The sequence below is a fragment of the Hyla sarda genome, chromosome 8 (genome assembly GCF_029499605.1).
Source record: "Hyla sarda isolate aHylSar1 chromosome 8, aHylSar1.hap1, whole genome shotgun sequence".
NCBI lineage: Eukaryota > Metazoa > Chordata > Amphibia > Anura > Hylidae > Hyla > Hyla sarda.
Window position 1 is genome coordinate 89,330,368 of NC_079196.1, and position 24,329 is coordinate 89,354,696.

Here is a 24,329-nt window from a genome sequence, read left to right on the forward strand (position 1 = left end):
TTCCTCTAAAGTTGACATCTCTCGGAGACTATCCAGTAATGGCTACATTTTACACTTTTACCGCTGAATTGAATGACCCCTATGATCACTACAAGGGAACATTTTTTTTTATTTTTTTTTTATTTTTTTTTATCAACTGGTGCCAGAAAGTTAGAAGTAAGTTACAAATCTGTTTATGAAAAAATCTTAATCCTTCCAGTAATTAGCTGCTGAATACTACAGTGGAAATTCTTTTCTGTTTGAAACACAGAGCTGTCTGCTGACATCACGAGCACAGTGCTCTCTGCTGACATCTTTGTCCATTTTAGGAACTGTCCAGTGTAGAAGAAAATCCCCATAGCAAACATATGCTGCTCTGGACAGTTCCTAAAATGGACAGAGATGTCATCAGAGAGCACTGTGCTCGTGGTGTCAGCAAACAGCTCTGTGTTTCAAGAAGAAAAGAATTTCCGCTGTAGTATTCAGCAGCTAATAAGTACAGGAAGGATTAAGATTTTTTAATAGAAGTAATTTACAAATCTGTTTAACTTTCTGGCACCAGTTGATTTAAAAAATAAATAAATAAATAAATAAATAAATAAAAAGTGTTTCACCGGAGTACCCCTTTAATGTACAAGACACAACCTAATACATAATGTCCATAATATACTGAACCTCATGACTTATGTTTAGAGATGAGCGAACTTACAGTAAATTTGATTCATCATGAACTTCTCGGCTCGGCAGTTGATGACTTTTCCTGCATAAATGAGTTCAGCTTTCCGGTGTTCCCGTGGGCTGGAAAAGGTGGCTACAGTCCTAGGAGACTCTCTTTCCTAGGACTGTATCCACCTTTTCCAGCCCACCGGAGCACCTGAAAGCTGAACTAATTTATGCAGGAAAAGTCATCAACTGCCGAGCCGAGAAGTTTGTGACGAATCGAATTTACTGTAAGTGCGCTCATCTCTACTTCTGTTCTTTGAACTTTTCAGATGGGAGAAAGCTGGACAGGTGAGCCGGGAGTTGTGGGAGAAGGCTGGTCAGCAGGGACTTCTAGGAGCTGCCATCCCAGAAGAACATGGGGGCATTGGTGGTGATATCTTGTCTTCTGCCATTGTGTGGGAAGAACAGTAAGTTCTTCAGTCATTTTACAACTAGAGCAATTGTTCGGCCATTTTTATACAATTTTGTAACTTTCGTATTTCCGGTCTGCAGAATGTACGTGAATTGCACTGGACCGGGATTTAGTCTCCACTCTGACATAGTCATGCCTTATATCTCACGATATGGCAGCCAGAGCCAGATACAGAAATATATCTCTCAGATGGCAGCTGGGAAATGCATTGGAGCTATTGCAATGACTGAGCCTGGAGCTGGAAGGTATGTTGGGTGGATTTGGAGCCGTTCATCTTGTGCCTAGTGGTTTAATATGCGGATCTTATGACTTTTCTGCTTTTCTTTTAGTGATCTCCAGGGAGTGCGTACAAATGCAAAGAAAGATGGAAGTGACTGGATCCTAAATGGCAGTAAGGTGGGGTGCACGTGAAATGCCATATGCAGTGACTTAAAGGGGTATTCCAATGTAAAACGCTTATGGAATACATGATTGCAGGGGTCCCTCTTATTTTCTATTCTCTGGGGGCTATGTCTTACCATATCTATTCCTATTTTATCATGAGGACTAAAAAAAGGACAAAGAAGGAGCGCTCCATAGTGTAATAATGCCGAATCATGCAAGACGCTCAATGTAAATTTAGCGCTTACCAAAGCAGGTTGTGCATAAGCCAGCACAACATGGATACAGGTGTGTAATAGGGATCCACTGCTGCCGCTCCACAAAATTGGCACAAGGAAAAACAGTCACCTCCAAAGAAGGGTGGAACTCAGGCGCTGAAGGACCTGGCAAATCTCAGGACAACAATACATTTATTCCCAGTATGCAACGCGTTTCGCGCACGTGCGCGAAACGTGTTGCATACTGGGAATAAATGTATTGTTGTCCTGAGATTTGCCTGGTCCTTCAGCGCCTGAGTTCCACCCTTCTTGGGAGGTGACTGTTTTTTCTTATTTTATCATGAGGCTTTACCCAAATCCTGGATCCTCAGTGGTTCCCACAATGAAGGACTTTGATACTATACAATGCCTCCAATCATTTTGGTGTGGGAAGGACTAGTTAAAGGGGTACTCCGGTGTAAAACTTAATTTTTTATTTTATATATATATATATATTTTTTTAAATCAACTGGTGCCAAAAAGTTAAACAGATTTGTAAATTACTTCTATTAAAAACTCTTAATCCTTCCAGTACTTATTAGCGGCTGTATACTACAGAGGAAATTCAATTATTTTTGGGTTTCTTTTCTGTCACGACCACAGTGCTCTCTGCTGACACCTCTGTCCATTTTAGGAGTTGTTCAGAGCAGCATATGTTTGCTATGGGGGATTTTCTTCTGCTCTGAACAGTTCCTGACATGGACAGAGGTGTCAGCAGAGAGCACTGTGGTCGTGACAGAAAAGAAATCCAAAAAGAAAAGAACTTCCTCTGTAGTATACAGCAATAAATACTGGAAGGATTAAACATTTTTAATACCTGTAATTTACAAATCTGTTTTCACCTTCTGGAACCAGTTTTTTTATTTAAAAAAAAAATAATAATAATAATTCAGAGCTAGAGATGCTGAAAAATTAGAGATGCGCATTTTTGAGTTGTTGCACAAATAATAATATTTTTTTTTAAATAAATCTCCACCAAGTAAAACTCTAAAGCTATTGATACATTCCTACCAGAACATCTGATGGTTGTTAGAAAAGTTTTAATATGAAAATCTCCTTCAAGTAATATTAAAATATTGTGCACCTGGGCCTCTTGTATGTGCCACAAATCACTGAAGAATTTCCGTCTTTAGCCAAATCAATTTCCAGCGTTACCTCCCACACAACACATGTTCCAATACTTAAGTCTGCTTTCTGCAAACAGTACTGTAGCTGACCAGCCTCTCTGCCCTGTGGAATCCATTATACAAACCAGCTTAGAATTTTACAACATTTTTCTTTGCAGGTATTTATCACAAATGGATGGATGAGTGATGTGGTTATTGTGGTGGCAGTGACTAACCGTGAGGCCCGCACTCCAGCCCATGGTATTAGCCTCTTCCTTGTAGACAACGGCACTAAAGGTTTCGTCAAGGGAAGAAAACTAGAGAAAATCGGCCTGAAGGCACAGGTACATGGCATGACCTAAATATTCTGAGCATTTTTCTGGTAGATCTTCCTTATCCTTTGGACTCTTTCCCAAGCAAGGACAAGATTTCTTTTAACACTGTGTATGTAAATCTCATAAGATGTAACTTTTAATACATAATGGTTCAAGCAAACTGCTTTAGTTTGAAGGAAATTTGTCATCTCTGTATCACTCTCAGAGCCGAAGTGTCTAAGAGGTGGTGCTGGACTGCAGCATACAAGCCTTCTTACTCCCCTACCCTTTCCTGCCTTGACTGATTGACATACAAGGCTTGGCTTCCAGCACTGAGCCTTTTACATCAATTAGACAAGACAGGGATGGGTTGGGGAGAGAGAAGACTTGCAAACTGCCGCTTTGACACTTTAGCTCTGAGTATGATATAGAGCTGACAGTATTTTTTATTACATTTTTATAACATATATATACCGTATATACTCGAGTATAAGCCGACCCGAGTATAAGCCGAGACCCCTAATTTCAACCCAAAATCCCAGGAAAAGTTATTGACTCGAGTATAAGCCTAGGGTGGGAAATACCTCATCCCCCCCTGTCATCATCCAGACCCGTCATTAACATCCTCATCATCCCCTTGTCATCATCCCACACATCCCCCCTTCATCATCCCCTTGTCATCATCCCACACATCCCCTTATCATCCCACACATCCCCCCTTCATCATCCCCTTGTCATCATCCCACACATCCCCCCTTCATCATCCCCTTGTCATCATCCCACACATCCCCCCTTCATCATCCCCTTGTCATCATCCCACACATCCCCTTATCATCCCACACATCCCCCCTTCATCATCCCCTTGTCATCATCCCACACATCCCCTTATCCCACACATCCCCCCTTCATCATCCCCTTGTCATCATCCCACACATCCCCTTATCCCACACATCCCCCCTTCATCATCCCCTTGTCATCATCCCACACATCCCCCCTTCATCATCCCCTTGTCATCATCCCACACATCCCCTTATCATCCCACACATCCCCCCTTCATCATCCCCTTGTAATCATCCCACACCCCCCCCCCTTCATCATCCCCACCCCCCTTCATCATCCCCACACCCCCCCCCCCCCCTTCATCATCCTCTTCTCATCATTCGCCCTCAGTGGTCTTCAACCTGCGGACCTCCAGAGGTTTCAAAACTACAACTCCCAGCAAGCCCGGGCAGCCATCGGCTGTCCGGGCTTGCTGGGAGTTGTAGTTTTGAAACCTCCGGAGGTCCGCAGGTTGAAGACCACTGCGGCCTTCAACCTGCGGACCTCCAGAGGTTTCAAAACTACAACTCCCAGCAAGCCCGGGCAGCCATCGGCTGTCCGGGCTTGCTGGGAGTTGTAGTTTTGAAACCTCCGGAGGTCCGCAGGTTGAAGACCACTGCGGCCTTCAACATGCGGACCTCCAGAGGTTTCAAAACTACAACTCCCAGCAAGCCCGGGCAGCCATCGGCTGTCCGGGCTTGCTGGGAGTTGTAGTTTTGAAACCTCCGGAGGTCCGCAGGTTGAAGACCACTGCGGCCTTCAACATGCGGACCTCCAGAGGTTTCAAAACTACAACTCCCAGCAAGCCCGGGCAGCCATCGGCTGTCCGGGCTTGCTGGGAGTTGTAGTTTTGAAACCTCCGGAGGTCCGCAGGTTGAAGACCACTGCGGCCTTCAACATCATCCAGCCCCCTCTCACCCCCTTTAGTTCTGAGTACTCACCTCCGCTCGGCGCTGGTCCGGTCCTGCAGGGCTGTCCGGTGAGGAGGTGGTCCGGTGAGGAGGTGGTCCGGGCTGCTATCTTCACCGGGGGCGCCTCTTCTCCGCGCTTCCGGCCCGGAATAGAGCCGTTGCCTAGACAACGACGCATCTGCGTCGTTGTTAAGGCAACGTGACTATTCTGAGGCCGGGCCCGAAGCGCTTAGAAGAGGCCTCCCCGGTGAAGATAGCAGCCCGGACCACCTCCTCACCGGACCACCTCCTCACCGGACAGCCCTGCAGGACCGGACCAGCGCCGAGCGGAGGTGAGTACTCAGAACTAAAGGGGGTGAGAGGGGGCTTGATGATGTTGAAGGCCGCAGTGGTCTTCAACCTGCGGACCTCCGGAGGTTTCAAAACTACAACTCCCAGCAAGCCCGGACAGCCGATGGCTGCCCGGGCTTGCTGGGAGTTGTAGTTTTGAAACCTCTGGAGGTCCGCAGGTTGAAGACCACTGCGGGTGGGGGAGTTCACTCGAGTATAAGCCGAGGGGGGTGTTTTCAGCACGAAAAATCGTGCTGAAAAACTCGGCCTATACTCGAGTATATACGGTATATATATATATATATATATATATATATATATATATATATATATATATATATATATATATATATATATATATATATATATATATATATATATATATATATATATATATATATATCATATATCATATATCATATATCATATATCATTTTTTTTTTGTTTGTTTGTTTTTTTTAAGATTGCTTTCAAATATGCATCATGAGTACACAGTTCAGTGAATCCCATGCTAACTATGGGGGTTTTAGCTTGGGTAGTAATACCCGTGGATAGGCCAAATAATACTCCTACACTTGTCTAAAACCAGCCTTACTCCTTACATGTGTAGTTCTTTTCATAGATAAATATATTACTACCATACACTGCCAACCATCGTGGTCCAGAAGTGCCATCTCCTTATGTGCAGCAGTAATAAGTGCATGTATAATTAGGGCCTGATCTCACTGTCTTCTAGTTATTTATTTGGATATCCTCTAAATTCAGTCTTTAAAGAGTTGGTTGTGCATTCACCTCCATGTAATACCCAGAATTATAATGAAAAGTACCGGTAGTATGTTTAGTGCTTGTATAAAGGCCTCCCAATACACAAAATAATATATGCAGAAGACGAAGACAAAGCCTGTTCTTCCCTCAGTCTTGTGTTCTCATACTCGGCACTAGAGATGAGCGAACTTACACTAAATTCGATTCGTCACGAACTTCTCGGCTCGGCAGTTGATGACTTTTCATGCATAAATTAGTTCAGCTTTCAGGTGCTCCGGTGGGCTGGAAAAAGTGGATACAGTCCTAGGAGACTCTTTCCTAGGAATGTATCCACCTTTTCCAGCCCACCGAAGCACCTGAAGGCTGAACTAATTTACGCAGGATAAGTCATCAACTGCCGAGCCGAGAAGTTCGTGACAAATCGAATTTACTGTAAGTTCGCTCATCTCTACTCGGCACCTAAACCCCCATTCAGCTGACCATTATTGACTATTTATGCCCACCTCATGCTTACTGAGAATGTTCATCACCACTTAAGACACAGGGAGGATTTTTGCCGTATGGAGACTAAATGCTGCACATCCTGTGTGGTACCTAACCCCTAGGCTAACTAAGAAAAGATTGTTATACCTAGATAGCCTTTATCTGACATATTTAGCAGTCATGGAGGATGCAGATACCTCCATGTATCCTGTTTATCATATTCTACTGTATTATGCATTTTACTAACTATATAATAGAACAGGAGAGTAACTTACATAAACGTAATGTGTCATCTTCTGTTCATCTCCGGTAATTTGTAAAGTGTTTTGTACAACACAAAACAACTTTCCTTCTAGATATAAACCCACTTGTGATGCATAATGGTTTAATCAATTCTATTTGTTGTCACACATAAGTCTCTCCTTAATTCTAGGACACTGCAGAATTGTTCTTTGAAGATGTCAGGCTTCCTGCCGACGCGTTATTGGGAGAGGAAAATAAAGGTTTCTACTACTTGATGCAGGAACTTCCTCAGGTGCGTTTATGTAACAGAGGTTCTGATGTCAGAAGAGGCACCGATGAAGAGAATCATTTATTTTACAGTCTAGTAGAAAGAGGTAGATTTATTTGAGAGCAGGATGGAGAACATTTAGCTGCTATCCAGGATGGGTGTGTATTACAGTATACTTGAAACTGCCAAAAAGGTAGACTCTGTACATTAGCACTAGCTCAGCTTCTATTCTACAATGCAGGGCGACAGGTAGCTTACACTAAGGGCTGTATAGAAATATGCTGTAGGATAAGTGCAAATCTTCAGAGAAACATGATGCAGACACTTAGGCCCTGTTCACACTACAGAAATTGTGGGTGGATTCCTTGTACAGAAGCCTCCTCTGGCATCTGCGCTTAATGTTCAATCTGCAATCTGCCGCAGATAAGCACCATCCGGGACCTTTCCGGCAGATTCCGCCAGAAGATTGGACGTGTTATATTTGTGTCCATTTCCATGTCAGAAGTTCCAAACTTTCATAGTGGTAAATGAGCCACAGGTAGAGTAAAACAATTTAAAAATGACAGTGAGGCATGCTGGGAGTTGTAGTTCTGCAACAGCTGTAGAGTCATAGGTTGGGACTTGCTGCCCTAACGTGTCTCTCCATATGGTACACAACTGCAACTCCCAGCATGCCCCAAATTTTAATAAATGTGAATAAGCCCCCCCCCTCCAAAAAAAAATTTAATAAATAAATAAATAAAGTTACCCTCTTTTCCCACTTTGTAAATAAATTAAAAATTCAAACAAATAAACAAACATATTTGGTATTGCAGTGTGTGGAATGCTAATGGTCCAGTACAGGGAATTGCGTAAAATAAATAATAAATACCAATGTCTAAAATTGCTGATTTTTGGTCACATCACATTTCAGAAAATGCAAAAAAAGTGACCAAAACATCAAATTTAGGCAAACGTGGTACCGATAAAAACTACAGATCATGGCGAGAAAAATTAGCTCCGTATACGGACAATTAGGAAAGTTAGAGGTCAGCAATGCAATACAGCAACATGCAGCACTTATCACAGTCACTTTTTATTTCAGTGTAAAATTGACTGTACTGAGGTAATTTCCCTTAGCTGTGTATTGCTCAGACACATTTATCATATGCTCTTTTTGACTCACGTCAGCACTGATGACAGCAGAAAATGTACTCAAAAACACGTCTACCACAGACAATAATGATAAATTCCCCCATTGTGCTTCTCTGGATTGCTGGGTTGCCATTTTATATATTTTTTCTGATCTTTTTTTAGGAGAGGCTGCTGATAGCAGACATGGCACTTGCTAGCTGCGAATTCATGTTTGAGGAAACCAGGAACTATGTCAAGCAGAGGAAAGCCTTTGGGAAAACGATTGCACATTTACAGGTATTTCCAGACACAGACCTTTATAAATGAATATTAATGTGTAACTCTGGTTACCTTTAGTGTTTAAAACCTTCGTCGTCACTTGAGACATATTAAAGGAGTAGTATAGTGAAAGATAACTTATTCCCTATCCAAAGGTCGGACCCCCCCGCAGTTTCCTGAACAGGCCCCCGGCAGTCTGCTGGAAGGGCATGCCTACCCCCGCATGGAGCGGCAGCCACAATGCCCCTTCATAAATACCATAGAGATACATGGAGGGGGCGTGTCGGCCGTGGCTTCCTGCGGGTGTCAGAACAGCCGCTTCCGGCAGACTACTGGGGCCCTGTTCAGGAGATCGCAGGGGGTCCCAGCAGTCGGACCCCCCCATGATCTATAACTTATTCCCTATCCTTGGATAAGGGGAGAACTTATCTTTAATTGCACTACTCCTTTTAAGTTGCATTTTAAGTTCTGCTTAAAAAAAATCTTAATCCTTCCAGTACTTATTAGCTGCTGAATACTACAGAGGAAATTCTTTTCTTTTTGGAACACAGTGCTCTCTACTGAAATCATGAGCACAGTGCTCTCTGCTGACACCTCTGTCCATTTTAGGAACTGTCCAGAGTAGGAGAAAATCCCCATAGAAAACATATGCTGCTCTGGACAGTTCCTAAAAATGGACAGAGATGTCAGCAGAGAGCACTGTGGTCATGATGTCAGCAGAGAGCATGGTGTTACAAAAAGAGAATAATTTCCTGTGTAGTATTCAGCAGCTAATAAGTACTGGAAGGATTAAGATTTTTTAATAGAAGTAATTTACAAATCTGTTTAAACTTTCTGGCACCAGTTGATTTAAAAAAATAAAAGATTTCCACCGGAGTACCCCTTTAAAGGGGTTGGTTTAGAAAGCTTACAAATATCATCTTATGGAATTTTAGTTAAGAGAGACCTCCTTTCTCTTTGAAGCCATATTCCCCTACCTGTAGCTCTCATGCTATTGCAAAACTGCAGCTACCAGTATGCTGGGAGTTGTAGTTTTGTAGCAGCTGAAGGTTAGGGCCACAGGTTAGGGAATGCTGCTTTGAAGTATCAGACTTGCCCATGATATGGTCCAAAGCAGAAACCACTTTGGAGGAATTTAAGCAGGTTTATTGTTCATACTGGGTTTTAAAAAATTAAAAATATTAGTATTTGCATACAGTACGAAGCTGTATAGCCCTATTGACACAGGAGATCATAATAGGTTGAAGAGATGTTCAGAGCAGGGGGAGATTTAGCCAGAGAATACATAAATGTATTATTCTCTGTGAATAAGAGACCAAGTTTCACATACGTTGACCAAAACGCGTCTGTTGTGGGGATAACCATTTATATGAGATACTAGCTGAGTACCCGGCGTTGCCCAGTTTTTCCTTTCTAATCCTTGTTGGGGCAGAAAATAAACAAAGGAGGAAGCTTTTGACCTCGTATCCCGTCCTCGTATCCCGTCCTCAAAATATCTCCAGCCGTACAGAAGTTATGTGAGAACATAAATTTCCCATTGATTTGCACGGGACTTGAAACAAAAACCCCGACCCTCACAAATGGGGGTAGTTAAGGGTTAAATTAACTATCCTATATTTTAAGTGGACATATAAGTAACATGTGACCTAGTATTATCGAAATATCTCAAGCCGTATGGAAGTTATGCAGTAACATATATTTCCCATAGACTTGTATGGGACTTTAACCCCTTAAGGACTCAGCCCATTTTGGCCTTAAGGACTCAGACAATTTAATTTTTACGTTTTCATTTTTTCCTCCTCGCCTTCTAAAAATCATAACTCTTTTATATTTTCATCCACAGACTAGTATGAGGGCTTGTTTTTTGCGCGACCAGTTGTCCTTTGTAATGACATCACTCATTATATCATAAAATGTATGGCGCAACCAAAAAACACTATTTTTGTGGGGAAATTAAAACGAAAAACGCAATTTTGCTAATTTTGGAAGGTTTTGTTTTCACGCCGTACAATTTATGGTAAAAATGACATGTGTTCTTTATTCTGAGGGTCAATACGATTAAAATGATACCCATTATTACATACTTTTCTATTATTGTTGCGCTTAAAAAAAAATCACAAACTTTTTAACCAAATTAGTACGTTTATAATCCCTTTATTTTGATGACCTATAACTTTTTTATTTTTCTGTATAAGCGGCAGTATGGGGGCTCATTTTTTGCGCCATGATCTGTACTTTTTTTTGATACCACATTTGTATATAAAAAACTTTTAATACATTTTTTATAATTTTTTTTTAATAAAATGTATTAAAAAAGTAGGAATTTTGGACTTTTTAAATTTTTTTTCGTTCACCGCCGTTCACCGTACGGGATCATTAACATTTTATTTTAATAGTTCGGACATTTACGCACGCGGCGATACCAAATATGTCTATAAAAAATGTTTTTTACGCTTTTTGGGGGTAAAATAGGAAAAAACGGACGTTTTACTTTTTTATTGGGGGAGGGGATTTTTCACTTTTTTTTTACTTTTACTTTTACATTTTTTTACATTTTTTTTTTAACACTTGAATAGTCCCCATAGGGGACTATTCATAGCAATACCATGATTGCTAATACTGATCTGTTCTATGTATAGGACATAGAACAGATCAGTATTATCGGTCATCTCCTGCTCTGGTCTGCTCGATCACAGACCAGAGCAGGAGACGCCGGGAGCCGCACGGAGGAAGGAGAGGGGACCTCCTTGCGCCGTTATGAATGATCGGATCCCCGCAGCAGCGCTGCGGGTGATCCGATCGTTCATTTTAATCGCGAACTGCCGCAGATGCCGGGATCTGTATTGATCCCGGCACCTGAGGGGTTAATGGCGGACGCCCGCGAGATCGCGGGCGTCGGCCATTGCCGGCGGGTCCCTGGCTGCGATCAGCAGCCGGGATCAGCCGCGCATGACACGGGCATCGCTCCGATGCCCGCGGTTATGCTTAGGACGTAAATGTACGTCCTGGTGCATTAAGTACCACCTCACCAGGACGTACATTTACGTCCTGCGTCCTTAAGGGGTTAAGCAAAAACCTCGACCCTGGCAAATGGGGGTGAGCAAGGGGTAAATCCCCTATCCTATGTTTGTTGTTGACATAGAAGTAACATGTGTGCTACGTTTCATGTTAATATCTCAAGCCGTTTGGACGTTTTTGTGGAACGTACATACATACACACATTGGCCCTCATTTACTATTGCACACCCGACGTGTTTTGTCGGGTTGTGCGCCAGATTCTGAAGCATTGCGCCAGAAATTCTGTCTGCGCCAGATTTTGCGCCAGAATTTAAGAAACCCCGACTAACTCTCCATTTTGCTTAAAGAACCTGAAAAGGGGGCGTGGTCATTGGGAAATGGGGCGTGGCCACTATTTACTAAGGTTCCCACTAAAAATGTGGTGGATTTGAGCTGAGGAAAACCCGACAGATCAGAGCATGTGTAAAAAAAATAAAAAAATAAAAATAAAAAAATTTAAAAATAAATAAAAATTAAAAGGGGAAAATGTAGGGAAACATTAGTAAATACCATGGAAAATAAATTGTAGGGAATTAAACCCCACAAAGAAACCTACACAACACTATTAGTAAACAAGGGCCATTGAGAGATAGATAGATAGATTATCTGACACTCTGGCTCATTTAACTGATTTGTCCATTACAAGCGTCTTTAGATGGGGTGACATCAGTTCTACCCCAATTTTACATTCACTAATATGTGTTTATTCTTTTAACTTGATTATATTAAAAGTTAAGTCTTATTCCCTCCCCTCCCCCCGCTTAGACCAAGTTTCACCACTTCACATTCAGTGGAAAAATGCTGAGCAAATCAGTTATGTAAAATGCCTATAGCAACCAATGCCAGGCAGCTGCTGCAATTGCAATAAAAATCTCATTGGCTCTAGAAACACATAACAGGGGCACAATAGTCCTCGTAGGTGTGGTTCGGTGTTTTCCAAGCAGGGTGTCTCCAGCTGTTGCAAAACTGCAACTCTCAGCATGCCCGGACAGCCAAAGGCTGTCCGGGCATGCTGGAAGTTGTAGTTTTGCAACAGCTGGAGGTACCCTGGTTGGGAAACACTGGTATAGTTATTGGGGGTGTTTCGCATGGCTGAACCAAGTAACAGATTTTGCATTATGGTCCAGAAGCTTTAAAAGCTTTAAAATACGTTTCATTATGTAAGACTTTTGGCACGCTGGAAATTTTGATTAGTTGGGGTCTGAGTGTTTTCGATCTCTCGATATAGCTGGGCACGCTTCACTTTCAGTCTGCCTGTGATCTTTATCAAGGTGCAGCAGATTTTTATAGACCTATAATGGAATCCATCTCTTGCAACTGGACAGAGATTGTGGCTAGACAAGGAGCGAAGTGCACAACCTCGTGCTTTACCAAGCTATAGTTAGAGATTGGTAGGGGTCTGAACACCCAGACCCTGCTAATAAAAAATTAAAATTAAATTCCTGTCCATGCTACATGTTAACATTTTGTAACATGAGAAGGGCACTGTACATGTTTGGCCTCTAAGGCTATGTTCACGCTGGAACATTCTCGACACTGCGGGGCGCCGACAGATTAATCTACCGGCAGTAGGACCGCACGGAAATGTGCCATCTCCATAGACGTTCAATCGGTCTGGCTTTAAGGAAAACGCTGGCTCCACGTGGCGCAGGATACAAAAGGAATGGAGATCAGATAAAAAATCAAGGTAGTTTATTTCCCAAAATGTAACGCGTTTCGCTGCGGGAAAGCAGCTTCATCAGGCACATGCAGTCTCTGCACAAAGAATGAACGTGCTCATTCTTTGTGCGGACACGGAAAATGGAATTTCCATGTCGGAAACATCTGACACGGAAATTCCACCGTATGCACAGGGCAGTAGAATCCCGTTGAATTCAATGGGACTCTGCTGCAGTGGAATTTCTGTGTGGATTTTCCAAGTGGCATTCTGCATGGAAATTCTGTCGTGTGAACCTAGCCTAATCGAGTTTCTATATCAATCACAAAATTTAGTATTTTTACATAAATCCTAATTGACCATATGCAAATATATTAAACACAATAGAGAGTTTGATTTTTATCTTTTTATACCCTGGCCTGTAAATAGAACAAGGGGCTATCCACAACAGACGTGAACAAAATTGTTGTTGCCTTTCCATTAAAGGCAGAAAAACAAAAAAATATAATAATAATTAAAAAAAAAAAACAGTCCATGAAATAATTTTAAACTGACAAATGTAGTAATAAATAAATAACACTTTACTGAAAAATTAACTGCTGAAAATTAGACATGTCTGTATATTTGGAGGAAAGAAGTCTTCTTCATCCTATCCTTAGATTCGGAGCATGTGACCTGTGAATATGCCATCAATGTTTCCTAGATGAAGGGCCCCCAACCCTCTCTGGCCAACGGCTGTCCGGGCATGCTGGGAATTGTAGTTTTGCAACATCTGGAGGTCCGCAGGTTGGAGACCACTGCACTAAAGTAACCAAAAAAAAAAAAAACGACCCAAGTTGAAAATAAAATCCATTTCACATGGTGGCTATAAACCCCACAAAAGAAAATAACTAATATCACTTGCTGATATACTGCAGGAGGGACTCCGAAATGGCTGCACGAGGGGTAAAATACACGTCCTCTGTGGTGGTAAGTTCTGTGTAAAAGGCCAACAACTTGCACCAAATGATAAATTTGGTGCATGTCCACGAAAACCAAAGTGAAAAAAAAAAGGGTAAAAAGACAGGTTTTGATTAAAGGGGCTATTGAGGAATACCACACACAACCTGGGGACAGACGTGGAGCTGTTTCTGAGCTGTTTCTATTCCGGGATAACCTATTTAACCCCTTAACAACATAAGATGTAAATGTATGTGCCCTGGTACTTAACGCACCAGGACGTACATTTACTTCCTATATATGACGCGAGGCTGATAGCAGCCAGGGACCCGCCGGTAATGGCGGAAATCAGCGATCGCGCTGGTGTCCGCAATTAACCCCTCAGATGCCGTGATCAATACAGATCATTGCATCTGCAGCAATGCAGGCGTTAAAATGGATGATATAGTCCCTTGTGGGGACATGAAGTGTATATAATAAATATTAATAATTTTTTTAAACATATTTGGTATTGCCGCGTGCATAAATGTCTGAACTATCAAAATATAATAATGATCCTGTACGGTGAACGGCGTAAAAGTTTTTTTTTGGGGGAAAAAAGCCAATATATCACATATACGCAAACGTGGTACTGATAAAAACTACAGATCATGGCGCAACAAAATAGGTAGTTTGTGACCTTCTACCATTGTATAACTTATTCTCAGACTTGTTCTGCATAACACGTCTGGCCTGTTCTCTGGAGTGCCTTAAAGGGGTACTCCGGTGGAAAACTTTATTTATTTTTTTTAAATCAACTGGTGCCAGAAAGTTAAACAGATTTGTAAATTACTTCTATTAAAAAAAAAAAATCTTAATCCTTCCAGTACTTATTAGCTGCCGAATACTACAGAGGAAATTCTTTTCTTTTAGAACACAGAGCTCTCTGCTGACATCACAAGCACAGTGCTCTCTGCTGACATCTCTGTCCATTTTAGGAACTGACCAGAGCAGCATATGTTTGCTATGGGGATTTTCTCCTACTCTGGACCGTTCTTAAAATGGACAGAGATGTCAGCAGAGAGCACTGTGCTCGTGATTCAGCAGAGAGCTCTGTGTTCCAAAAAGAAAAGAATTTCCTCTGTAGTGTTCAGCAGCTAATAAGTACTGGAAGGATAAAGATGTTTTAATAGAAGTCATTTACAAATCTGTTAAACTTTCTGGCACCAGTTGATTTAAAGAAAAGAAAAAAAAGTTTCCCACCAGAGTACCCCTTTAAGAAATCTGGAAAAGGCTTTCCTGTTCTGATCCCTTTCTTGGCACTAGATATAAAACTCTTTCATGGAGCAGTAATACAATCTAATGATAAAAGGTATTCCAGGAGTAATGAAATGGTCTGTGTGCACGGTAGTAGGCTGTTTATTTTATCATATTGTACTTTTTACAGACTGTGCAACACAAGTTAGCAGAAATGAAAACCCAGATCTGTGTGGGTCGGACCTTCTTGGACAACTGCATCCAGCTTCATGCAGAAAAACGTTTGGATTCTGCAACCGCGTCCATGGCAAAATATTGGTATGCATGAGAGAGTCTCTTTCTACAGAATAAAAAACGAGCACTCGTGTGTAACTCATGTTTAATCACTTGTTAGTTTTGCGCTATACTATGCAGTGTAAAGTAGTACTAGGACATTCTTAAGCTGTGCTTTGATATTTTATGTCTTTTTTACTTGTGGAATCTGGTTTCCTTCTGTTTCTAAAGGTCTGCCCAATTCTTTTAATTATGACTGGGTTAAACTTGTTGACTGCAGTCCCGGTCTCCATGGAGCTGTCCTTTTCAGCTCTTTCACCAGTTTGGCATTTGTTTTCACTTGATGTTTGCAGGGCATTGTCTGGTTAAAGGAAAGTAGGCATTAAATTGCCCTTTTTACAAGCCTATAAAGTACAGGGCCTTTTACACTAGAGGAATGTCAGCTGACAAATTGGTCTACATACGGTTTCATGGGAGACACTTGAATTCTATAGCACTTTCTTTTGACCACTTGTCTACGCTCTCTACATATATACTTTTCTGACATAAGAATTTCACAGTTTATGTGATAACAATAGGACAATTTTTTTTTTTTATTCACTGGAGGGTTTGTTTAAGGAGTTGCTTAATCTGAAGCTCTGCACATATTGTGCAGTTTTAGTGGAGCTTAGATAGTCATTGAGTCATTGGGTAACTTTCCTTAGCCTATACTATGCAGATATAGATTTGGTGCCCCATCCATTATTAGTTGTGTAGTATAAACAGAAAAAAATTATTGATCAATGCTTTGCTGTAAAAACTTCAGGAGTGTAGTGATAGTACGGTGCCTGGGCTATGTTCTTGTGATGATGTGTTGCACCCAACACTGAAGCTGGTCCAAACACTTCCCCCCCCCCCCCCCCCCCCCCCCCCCCACTCCATTCATCTTTATAGGAGAGGTGGAGATGCACAAATACTGTGCCTCCGCCTTATCCATACAGATGAATGGAGGGGGCGTGATTCGACCAGCTTCCGCGCTGGGTACGACACACGTTAGAGTAGCTGAACTGAGGCCCCTGCAGATTGGGGCTAAATAATTATAATTTTTTTCCCACCACATATCTCCTTTTAATATTCCCCTATATTCTTTTAAAGGATTGGTAGGCCTTGTTCACACATAAGAACGAGAGAGCACAGTTCAGAACAAAAATCCGTTTTAGAAAAATAAATTTTTTAAATCATTTGATATCTAATACACAGGGTGATAGTAATAGCGCTTGCAGAGATTGCCCGCACTTGAGGTTTCCTATATATGACTCGCCCATAAGCTTCCTGCAGAATAATAATAGTTCAGAAACCTCAATAAAGGAGATTTACAGTTTGCTGAATAAGTTAATCACATTAGATGGAGGTGACTATTTCTATAGTGTAAAGTCGGTTTCTGTTGCATGAGATTATCTTAGAACAGTGGTGCGGTGTATTATAAGCCTGAATACTAATTCTGCATCAGGTTGCACGATATACACATCTACATTGAACTAAGTAAAAATGTTTTAAAAAAATACTGTCTTACAGGTTTTAATGTTATTTTGTAGGGCATCTGACCTCCAGAATACTGTGGCTACTGAAGGTGTTCAGCTCCATGGAGGGTGGGGCTACATGTGGGAATACCCCATTGCAAAGTAAGTAGCATTACCTTTTTATTTATAGTATAATTTTGTACTAGGTTAGATCATGGTTATAGTCAATCTTCACCATGCTTCACGAAAGTTTGGTAAAAACTCTAAGGCTAGGTTCAGACTTCGCAATCTCTGGGCAGAAAATTTCCGCCTGGAGATTCAGAGTTCTTCCTGCGCCTACTGAATTAGTCGGCGCTAGGACCGCGCGGACACTGCAGTCTCCTATAGACTGCTATGTGTTCCGCTAGGATTTCCGCCTGAAGAAAGAGCAACCCCTTTCTTCAGGCGGAAATTTTCTAGCGGATTTTTCATCCGGATTTTCCGCTTCACAAATTCCGAAGTGTGAATTTGTGAACGGAAAACCATTCACTACACTATGCATTATAGTAAGCGGAATTTCTGCCGGAAATTTCAAAGCCAAAATTCCGGCGGAAATTCCTTAGTCTGAACCTAGCCTTGTAGTCTGAAATGGAGAATTCTCCTTTCCCCACTCTTAACGTATTGCCTAACTTGCTGACTCCGTTTTAGAGACTCGTAGGTGGGGCATCCATAACTTTGAGGTTCTCCAGCATTGGACAACCTACCCCCTTTCCAGAGGATAGGGAATGTGCCTGATCACAGGGGGGTCTGATAGCTGGGACTACTCCGTGCTCTCCAGAAGGCCACCATGATCTCTCTCTGCATGAACGTCGACTTGCCCGTCCATGCATTCTCTATGGGAGTTTAGGAGACAGCCAAGTGATGTACTCGGCTGTCTCTTGCGCTCCCATAGACAGAGCATGAGAGAATCTTGTGCTGTTCTGGAGATTAAGGTGGTTCCCAGTGGTTGGACCCTCCGTTGCTTATCTTTAATGCTGTGGATATGAAACTGATTGGCAAACATTGGATAACTTCTTTAAGCTGCTGAACCCCAAGGTAAAATTTGGAGAAAGCTCACCCCACCTACCATGTGCTATTTATAATACTGGTAACCTCTTGAGTAATTCCCACATGTTTGGGTTGCACTAATAATATGATATAAGCTACACCTTATAGCCTGCCCTAATTTGTTGCTGTGAGTCTCTAAATGCCTACCCACTGAAACCATCTGGCATGCCTATATACCATTTTTTTGGGGTCCAGCAATCTCTTTTTAGGATACCACTCTGTGTTGTTGAGGTCACTACTCAACTACCTTCCACGGCTGCAATCCTTTACCTTGCACATTGCGTAATGTTCTGCACAATGTTTTGTCCTCTCCGGCTGGAGGTTTGCATAATTTGTTAATCAGCTTTCTAGTTTTTTTTTTTTCTATTTTATTTCTCTAATAAGCAAGAAAAAAAGAGCTGAACTAGAAAATCACACAATTGTAATGCAGCTTTCATTGTATTCTATATTTATAATTTTGTTTCTCCCCTTTTCTATACAGGGCCTATGTAGATTCTCGTGTTCAGCCCATCTATGGTGGTACAAATGAGATTATGAAGGAACTCATTGCAAGAGATATTGTGAAAGACAAGTGATGATCTTCTGTACATAACACCAAGTGCCTGTAATTTATCATATTTTCCAACTAAGGACTAATGTTTGATATAGACTGATTCAGCGCTTCAAAAATGAGTAACCTGTGTATACGTGCCATTTAACCATGAACTATCCACTGTCTGGTTTGTAACCAATTTTTGTCTTTTTTGAAATTCCAATTAAAAGTTTAATCTAAGCCTCTAAGGGAGCGCACACATGAACACCTCCATCGCCAATTCTTTCTGTAAAGCTAAATGTATCTGCTTACGTGATTACGTTTCCAATTATTACTCGTATGCCACATACAGTTTCTTGGTTCTCAGAAGGGGTCAAGAGGAGGCCAGGGAAATTGGTCAAATGGTTTACGTGCAGTAGGCATGACTTATGTACTATTCTGTTTAGCAAGCAACAGATTAGCGGCAGCCGATCGGTCTTCTGTGCGAATGTAATGACAACACTCTTCTGTAATAAATGGAGGCAAAGTAGCGCTCTCCTGAAGGAAGCAAGAGAGGTTGCTCTCTGGTGCCACATATTAAAGGTAGTGTCCTTTTAAGTGAATTCTTGTCCACCTTAAGAACCTTTAAAGCAATCTCAAAATTTCCTTGAAATGCCTAGAGAGCTGTTTTGCAGTCTTCCTTCCCTTCAGTACACAGCATTGGTTGGCTAGCATAGAGGACTAAGGACAGTGCTCGCATGGGAATGGAATTCCTGCACCACTTCCACAGCTGGAACACTGTACCCATTAGCAGGAGTCCTGCAGGACCAGCCCTTGAGTGAAAATCTTAGATGAGTTCCCACACTTTTTTCCCAGGACTTGACCCTGAATAAAGGGGGTAAAGTGTCTTGTGAAGAAGTGCACCTAACTAGTGTGCGGAGTCCTATAAGGCATGTAGTGCTCTACTGAGAAAAAATATGCAAAAAAAAAAAACCATCTCCACGAGAAGGAAGAGAGCTTGCTCTCTGGTGCCAACTATTGGAGGTGGTGTCCATTTTAAAGGGGTTGTCCCACACTACCTGAGTTACGTAAACAGAGTTGCCCACGGGGCTATGCCTTTTGCACAACTCCAACTAAAGTCAATGGAAGTTACGCAGATTGGCCCTGATTTACTAAGAGTTGATTGTAGTTTTCTTTGTGGGTTTTAATTCCCTACAATTTTTTTCCCCATGGTATTTACTAAGGTTTCCCGACATTTTGCCCTTTTCCCTACACTTTGCTCTTTTTTTTTGTTTTTGTTTACACATGCTCTGATCTGTGGGGTTTTCCTCAGCTCATATCCACCACGTATTCTGTGGAAACCTTAGTAAATATGTTTGGGTTTCTATGAAAGTCAGGAACACGCCCCTTTTTGCTAGCCACGCCCCCTTTCCCAGATGTCATACCCTTTTTCGGGTTTCTCAGTAAAATGGAGTGCTAGTCGGGTTTTTTCAATTCTGGTGCAAACCGAATTTCTGGTGCACAACCAGACAAAACATATCGGGTTTGCAATAGTAAATGAGGGCCATTGTGTAACCTCCCTGCTTCAGATTCTTTCAGCTTTTCTGACCACCTCCATGCACGGCAAATAGGCTGAGAGAGAGAACTTGAACCTTTATTTCCATACCCTGCACTGCTTAGAACAGGGTTTCCCAACTACAACTCCCAGCATGCCCAATTAGTTGTAGTTTTGCAACAGCTGGAGGCTCCCTGATTGGGAAATACTTGCTCAGAGAGAGTAACATTTAGCTTTAATTTGACAGCTGAAAAGTTTCCTCTATTATGGGGCAGAGCACTTTATTGAAGCCCTGCTCTCTGTCTTCTGGGGAAGGGGGGTCGGCTGTGCCACATGTGTTTTTTTTTTGGCCTAATCTTTTAGGCTGACCCTGCATGATGATAAATGTCAAGTTGCATTTATATAGCTGCCCGTTTACCTTTCTTTATTGCCTCGTCGAAGTAAATTGTTAATTAAAAAGCAATGGTGCAGTATAAAGGGATCACACATGAAAATCTACAATGTATAAAATGGTTAAATTATAAGCATTCATTCACATTTATGTTCTTTATTAAAATAAAATAGTATAATGCATTCTAGTCATTTAGGTTATATCCACCCAGTGTAGACATATTGAAGTTTATTGCTGTAGAATTGCAACAATTTTCAGTGATTTTGTGGTAATTGCACTAAAATGCAATTTGACTGTACCGTGTGAATATGCCCTTACTCTAAAGCTTGGTTCACACTGCTCAAAATTGGGCGCATATTTTATTTTAAGGGCTGATTATCCCAGAAATTGCAGCCAGAATCGCTGAAAATGCGACTGCATTTTTTTTTCTTTTTTTAACCCCTTAAGGACGCAACCCTGTTTCACCTTAAAGGGGTACTCCCCTGGCATCTTATCCCCTATCCAAAGCAAAGGGGATAAGATGTTAGATCGCCACGGTCCCGCTGCTGGGGACCCCGGGGATCGCCACTGCGGCACCCCGCCATCATTACTGCACAGTTCGCTCTGTGCGTAATGACGGGCGATACAGTGGCTGGAGCAGCGTGACGTCATGGCTCCACCCCTCATGACATCACGGCCCGTCCCCTTAATGCAAGTCTATGGCAGGGGGCGTGACGACCGCCACGCCCCCTCCCATAGACTTGTATTGACGGGGCGGGCTGTGACATCACGAGGGGCGGAGCCTTGATGTAACGATGCTCCGGCCCCTGTATTGCCCGTCATTACGTGCAGAGCAATCTCGCTCTGCGCAGTAATGATAGCGGGGTGCTGCAGCAGCGATCCCCGGGGTCCCCAGCAGCGGGACCCCGGCGATCTGACATCTTATCCCCTATCCTTTGGATAGGGGATAAGATGTCTAGGGGCGGAGTACCCCTTTAAGGACTGAGCCCTTTTTCGCAATTCTGACCACCATCACTTTACGCATTAATAACTCAAACGCTTTTACCGAATATTCTGATTCTGAGAGAGTTTTTTCGTGACATATTCTACTTTATTTTGGTGGTAAATTTTTGGCGTTACTTGTATCCTTTTTTTGGTGAAAAATCCCAAAAATTTCATGAAAATTTTGAAAATGTTGCATTTTTCTAACTTTGAAGCTCTCTACTTGTAAGGAAAATGGATATTCCAAATAAATTTTATTTTTATTAACAAATACAATATGTCCACTTTATGTTGGCATCATAAAATGGACATATTTTTGCTTCTTGAAAAAATTAGAGGGCTTCAAAGTAGAGAAGCAATTTTCAAAAATTTCATGAAAATTGCAAAATCTGAAGGGACAGATGTTACAGAACTACAACTCCCAGCATGCCTGGGCAGTCTAGGCATGCTCAGAGTTGTAGTTTGGCAACATCTGGAGGGCTACCGTTTGGGCACCACTGTAACAGTAGTCTCCAAACTGTGACCCTCCAGATGTTGCAAAACTACAACTCCCAGCATGCCCAGACAGCCAGAGGCTGTCTGGGCATGCTGGGAGTTGCAGTTTGGCTTTTCTAGTGTTTGCCATAGTAAAGATCCCTTTACGTTCACTTTCATTTCTCCCCCCCCCCCCCCCCCAAACATGGTTTCCCTACCTGAGCCAGGATCCAGTAGTCTCCAGCGACAATCGGGGGTCCCCAGGCATTTTCTCCTCCAGGTACCAGCCTCCATCTTCTCTCCACATTCCCCTCGACATCCAGGGGTGGGCAGAATGGGGGGTTGCCATGGCAACCCACTGTCCTGCCCTGCCATTGGTCAGAATCAGTTCTGACCAATGGCAGGGGATAGGAGGAGATCGCGGCACTGCGACCTCGCTCCTATCCCTCAGGATGATCAGGGCTGTCACTGACAGCTCCAATCATCCCTATTTTCCGGGTGATCGGGTCACCAGAGGCCCGATCAGCCCGGAATAGCAGAAAATCGCATGTCTGAATTGACATGCGATTTTCTGCGATCGCCGACATGGGGGGGGGGGGGGGCCCCTCGGCGATGTGTCGGGATGCCTGCTTAATGAATTCAGCAGGCATCCTGATCCGGTCCCCAAACGGCTAGCCGCAGGGACCGGAATTCCCACGGCGTATGCATACGCCCCACGTCCTTAAGGACTCGGGATGCAGGGCGTATGCATACGCCCGGCATCCTTAAAAGGTTAAATAGACACACAAATTTTAAATGTGCACCAAAAATGTTTAGTATAAACCAAGCCTAAGGCCCGGTTTATACATAGGAAAAATTGCCAATGCGCAGATTTTTGTCTCTAAAAAAAAATACAAAAGTAAGCAAAAAAATAATTGTGGTCGAAAATTTGCACATAAATACATTGCTGATTTTTCTGCCACGTGAACCAAACCTATTAAATCAGAATCTGCAACTTTTTTATGAAGCTTGAATGTATGTATTTAGCATTATAGCTTTAAGGTATCCAGTTGCATACTTTGATGTATGAAACAGAAAGAAATAACTCTATAAAAGCTGGCATTAAGTATATTGTAGAGTGCCCACACCCTGGAATCATACGCCCTTCAGTCACAGATGTGTATGTACAAGTATTAGCAGTTGAGCAATATCATGTGCAATTTAAAACTTCCATGGTCTTTTCTAGTTTCTCTGTGAAGGTGTTAAGTGTTGTCCATAAGAAAATAGCTGATTTAGGGTTTATTCACACATACAGTATCTTGCGCATATTTGATGCTGCAGATTTGAAGCGGTGTTCAGTCATTTAGTTTTTATTAAACTCTGCAGTATAAAATCTGCAGCCTCAATGGGTTGCAAAAATCAGGTGTACAAAATATGCAGCAGATTCTGTATATGTGAACATACCCTTAAAGGGGTACTCCACCCCTAGACATCTTATCCCCTATCCAAAGGATAGGGAATAAGATGTCTGATCGCAGGGGTTCTGCCGCTGAGGACCCTTGTGATCTTGCCTGTGGCACTCCAGACATCCGGTGTACGGAGCGAACTTCCCTCCGTACCGGGTGACTGGCGATGCGGGGCGGAGGCTCATGACGTCAGGGTCACGCCCTGCTGGTGACATCACATCAATGCCTCCTCAATGCAAGTCTATGGGAGGGGGCGTGACAGATGTCACGCCCCCCTCCCATAGACTTGCATTGAGCGGGCGTGGCCGTGACATCATGAGCAGGGCACGGCCGTGGTGTCACGAGCCTCCGGTGCTGCACCTGACACTTTAAATGAACACCGGGTGCAGCAGGGAGCTCGTGGGGGTCCCCAGCGGCGGGACCCCCACAGACATCTGATCCCCTATCCAAAGGATAAGATTTCTAGGGGCGGAGTACCCCTTTAAGGATGATTTTGTTGATTGGGTAACAGCTATGAGACTATTTTCAAATCAGCCATTTATTTGGGGTATTTACATTCCAAAATATGTTTAAACTGCCTTCTTTACATGTAAATGGCTCTAAAGAAGTCCCTTACAATTAGTTTTACATTTTGTAATTAATAATAATGTAAAATATATAACTGAATTCAAAAGTTAAAAAAGAAACCTTTTTTTTAGAGGTGCAAAGTAAAATATTTTATTCACAATACAAAAATTTACAGAATAATCCTGGCGATCAAAACATAAAAACTTGTTCTTAACACTCGAGTATCCCGTGGAGAAAAACCTTATTTGCTTTTATGTTCAACAAAATCAACTGTA

The 24,329-nt window shown here is 42.3% G+C and overlaps 1 protein-coding gene across 4 annotated transcripts in view; it reads left to right on the forward strand.

Annotated features, from left to right (window-relative positions):
• ACADL (acyl-CoA dehydrogenase long chain) overlaps positions 1–18,927 on the forward strand; it is a 32,719-nt gene extending 13,792 nt beyond the window's left edge. For all 4 annotated transcript variants that reach the window (XM_056535213.1, XM_056535215.1, XM_056535216.1 and 1 more), the window contains exons 4-12: positions 972–1,109; positions 1,195–1,359; positions 1,444–1,510; positions 3,038–3,202; positions 6,914–7,015; positions 8,288–8,401; positions 15,463–15,590; positions 17,120–17,206; positions 18,612–18,927. In XM_056535213.1, coding sequence (XP_056391188.1) covers positions 972–1,109; positions 1,195–1,359; positions 1,444–1,510; positions 3,038–3,202; positions 6,914–7,015; positions 8,288–8,401; positions 15,463–15,590; positions 17,120–17,206; positions 18,612–18,705 — 1,060 coding nt within the window. In that variant the 3' untranslated portion in view covers positions 18,706–18,927. The remainder of the gene's footprint in view (positions 1–971; positions 1,110–1,194; positions 1,360–1,443; positions 1,511–3,037; positions 3,203–6,913; positions 7,016–8,287; positions 8,402–15,462; positions 15,591–17,119; positions 17,207–18,611) is intronic.
• The last annotated feature ends 5,402 nt before the right edge of the window (positions 18,928–24,329 follow it).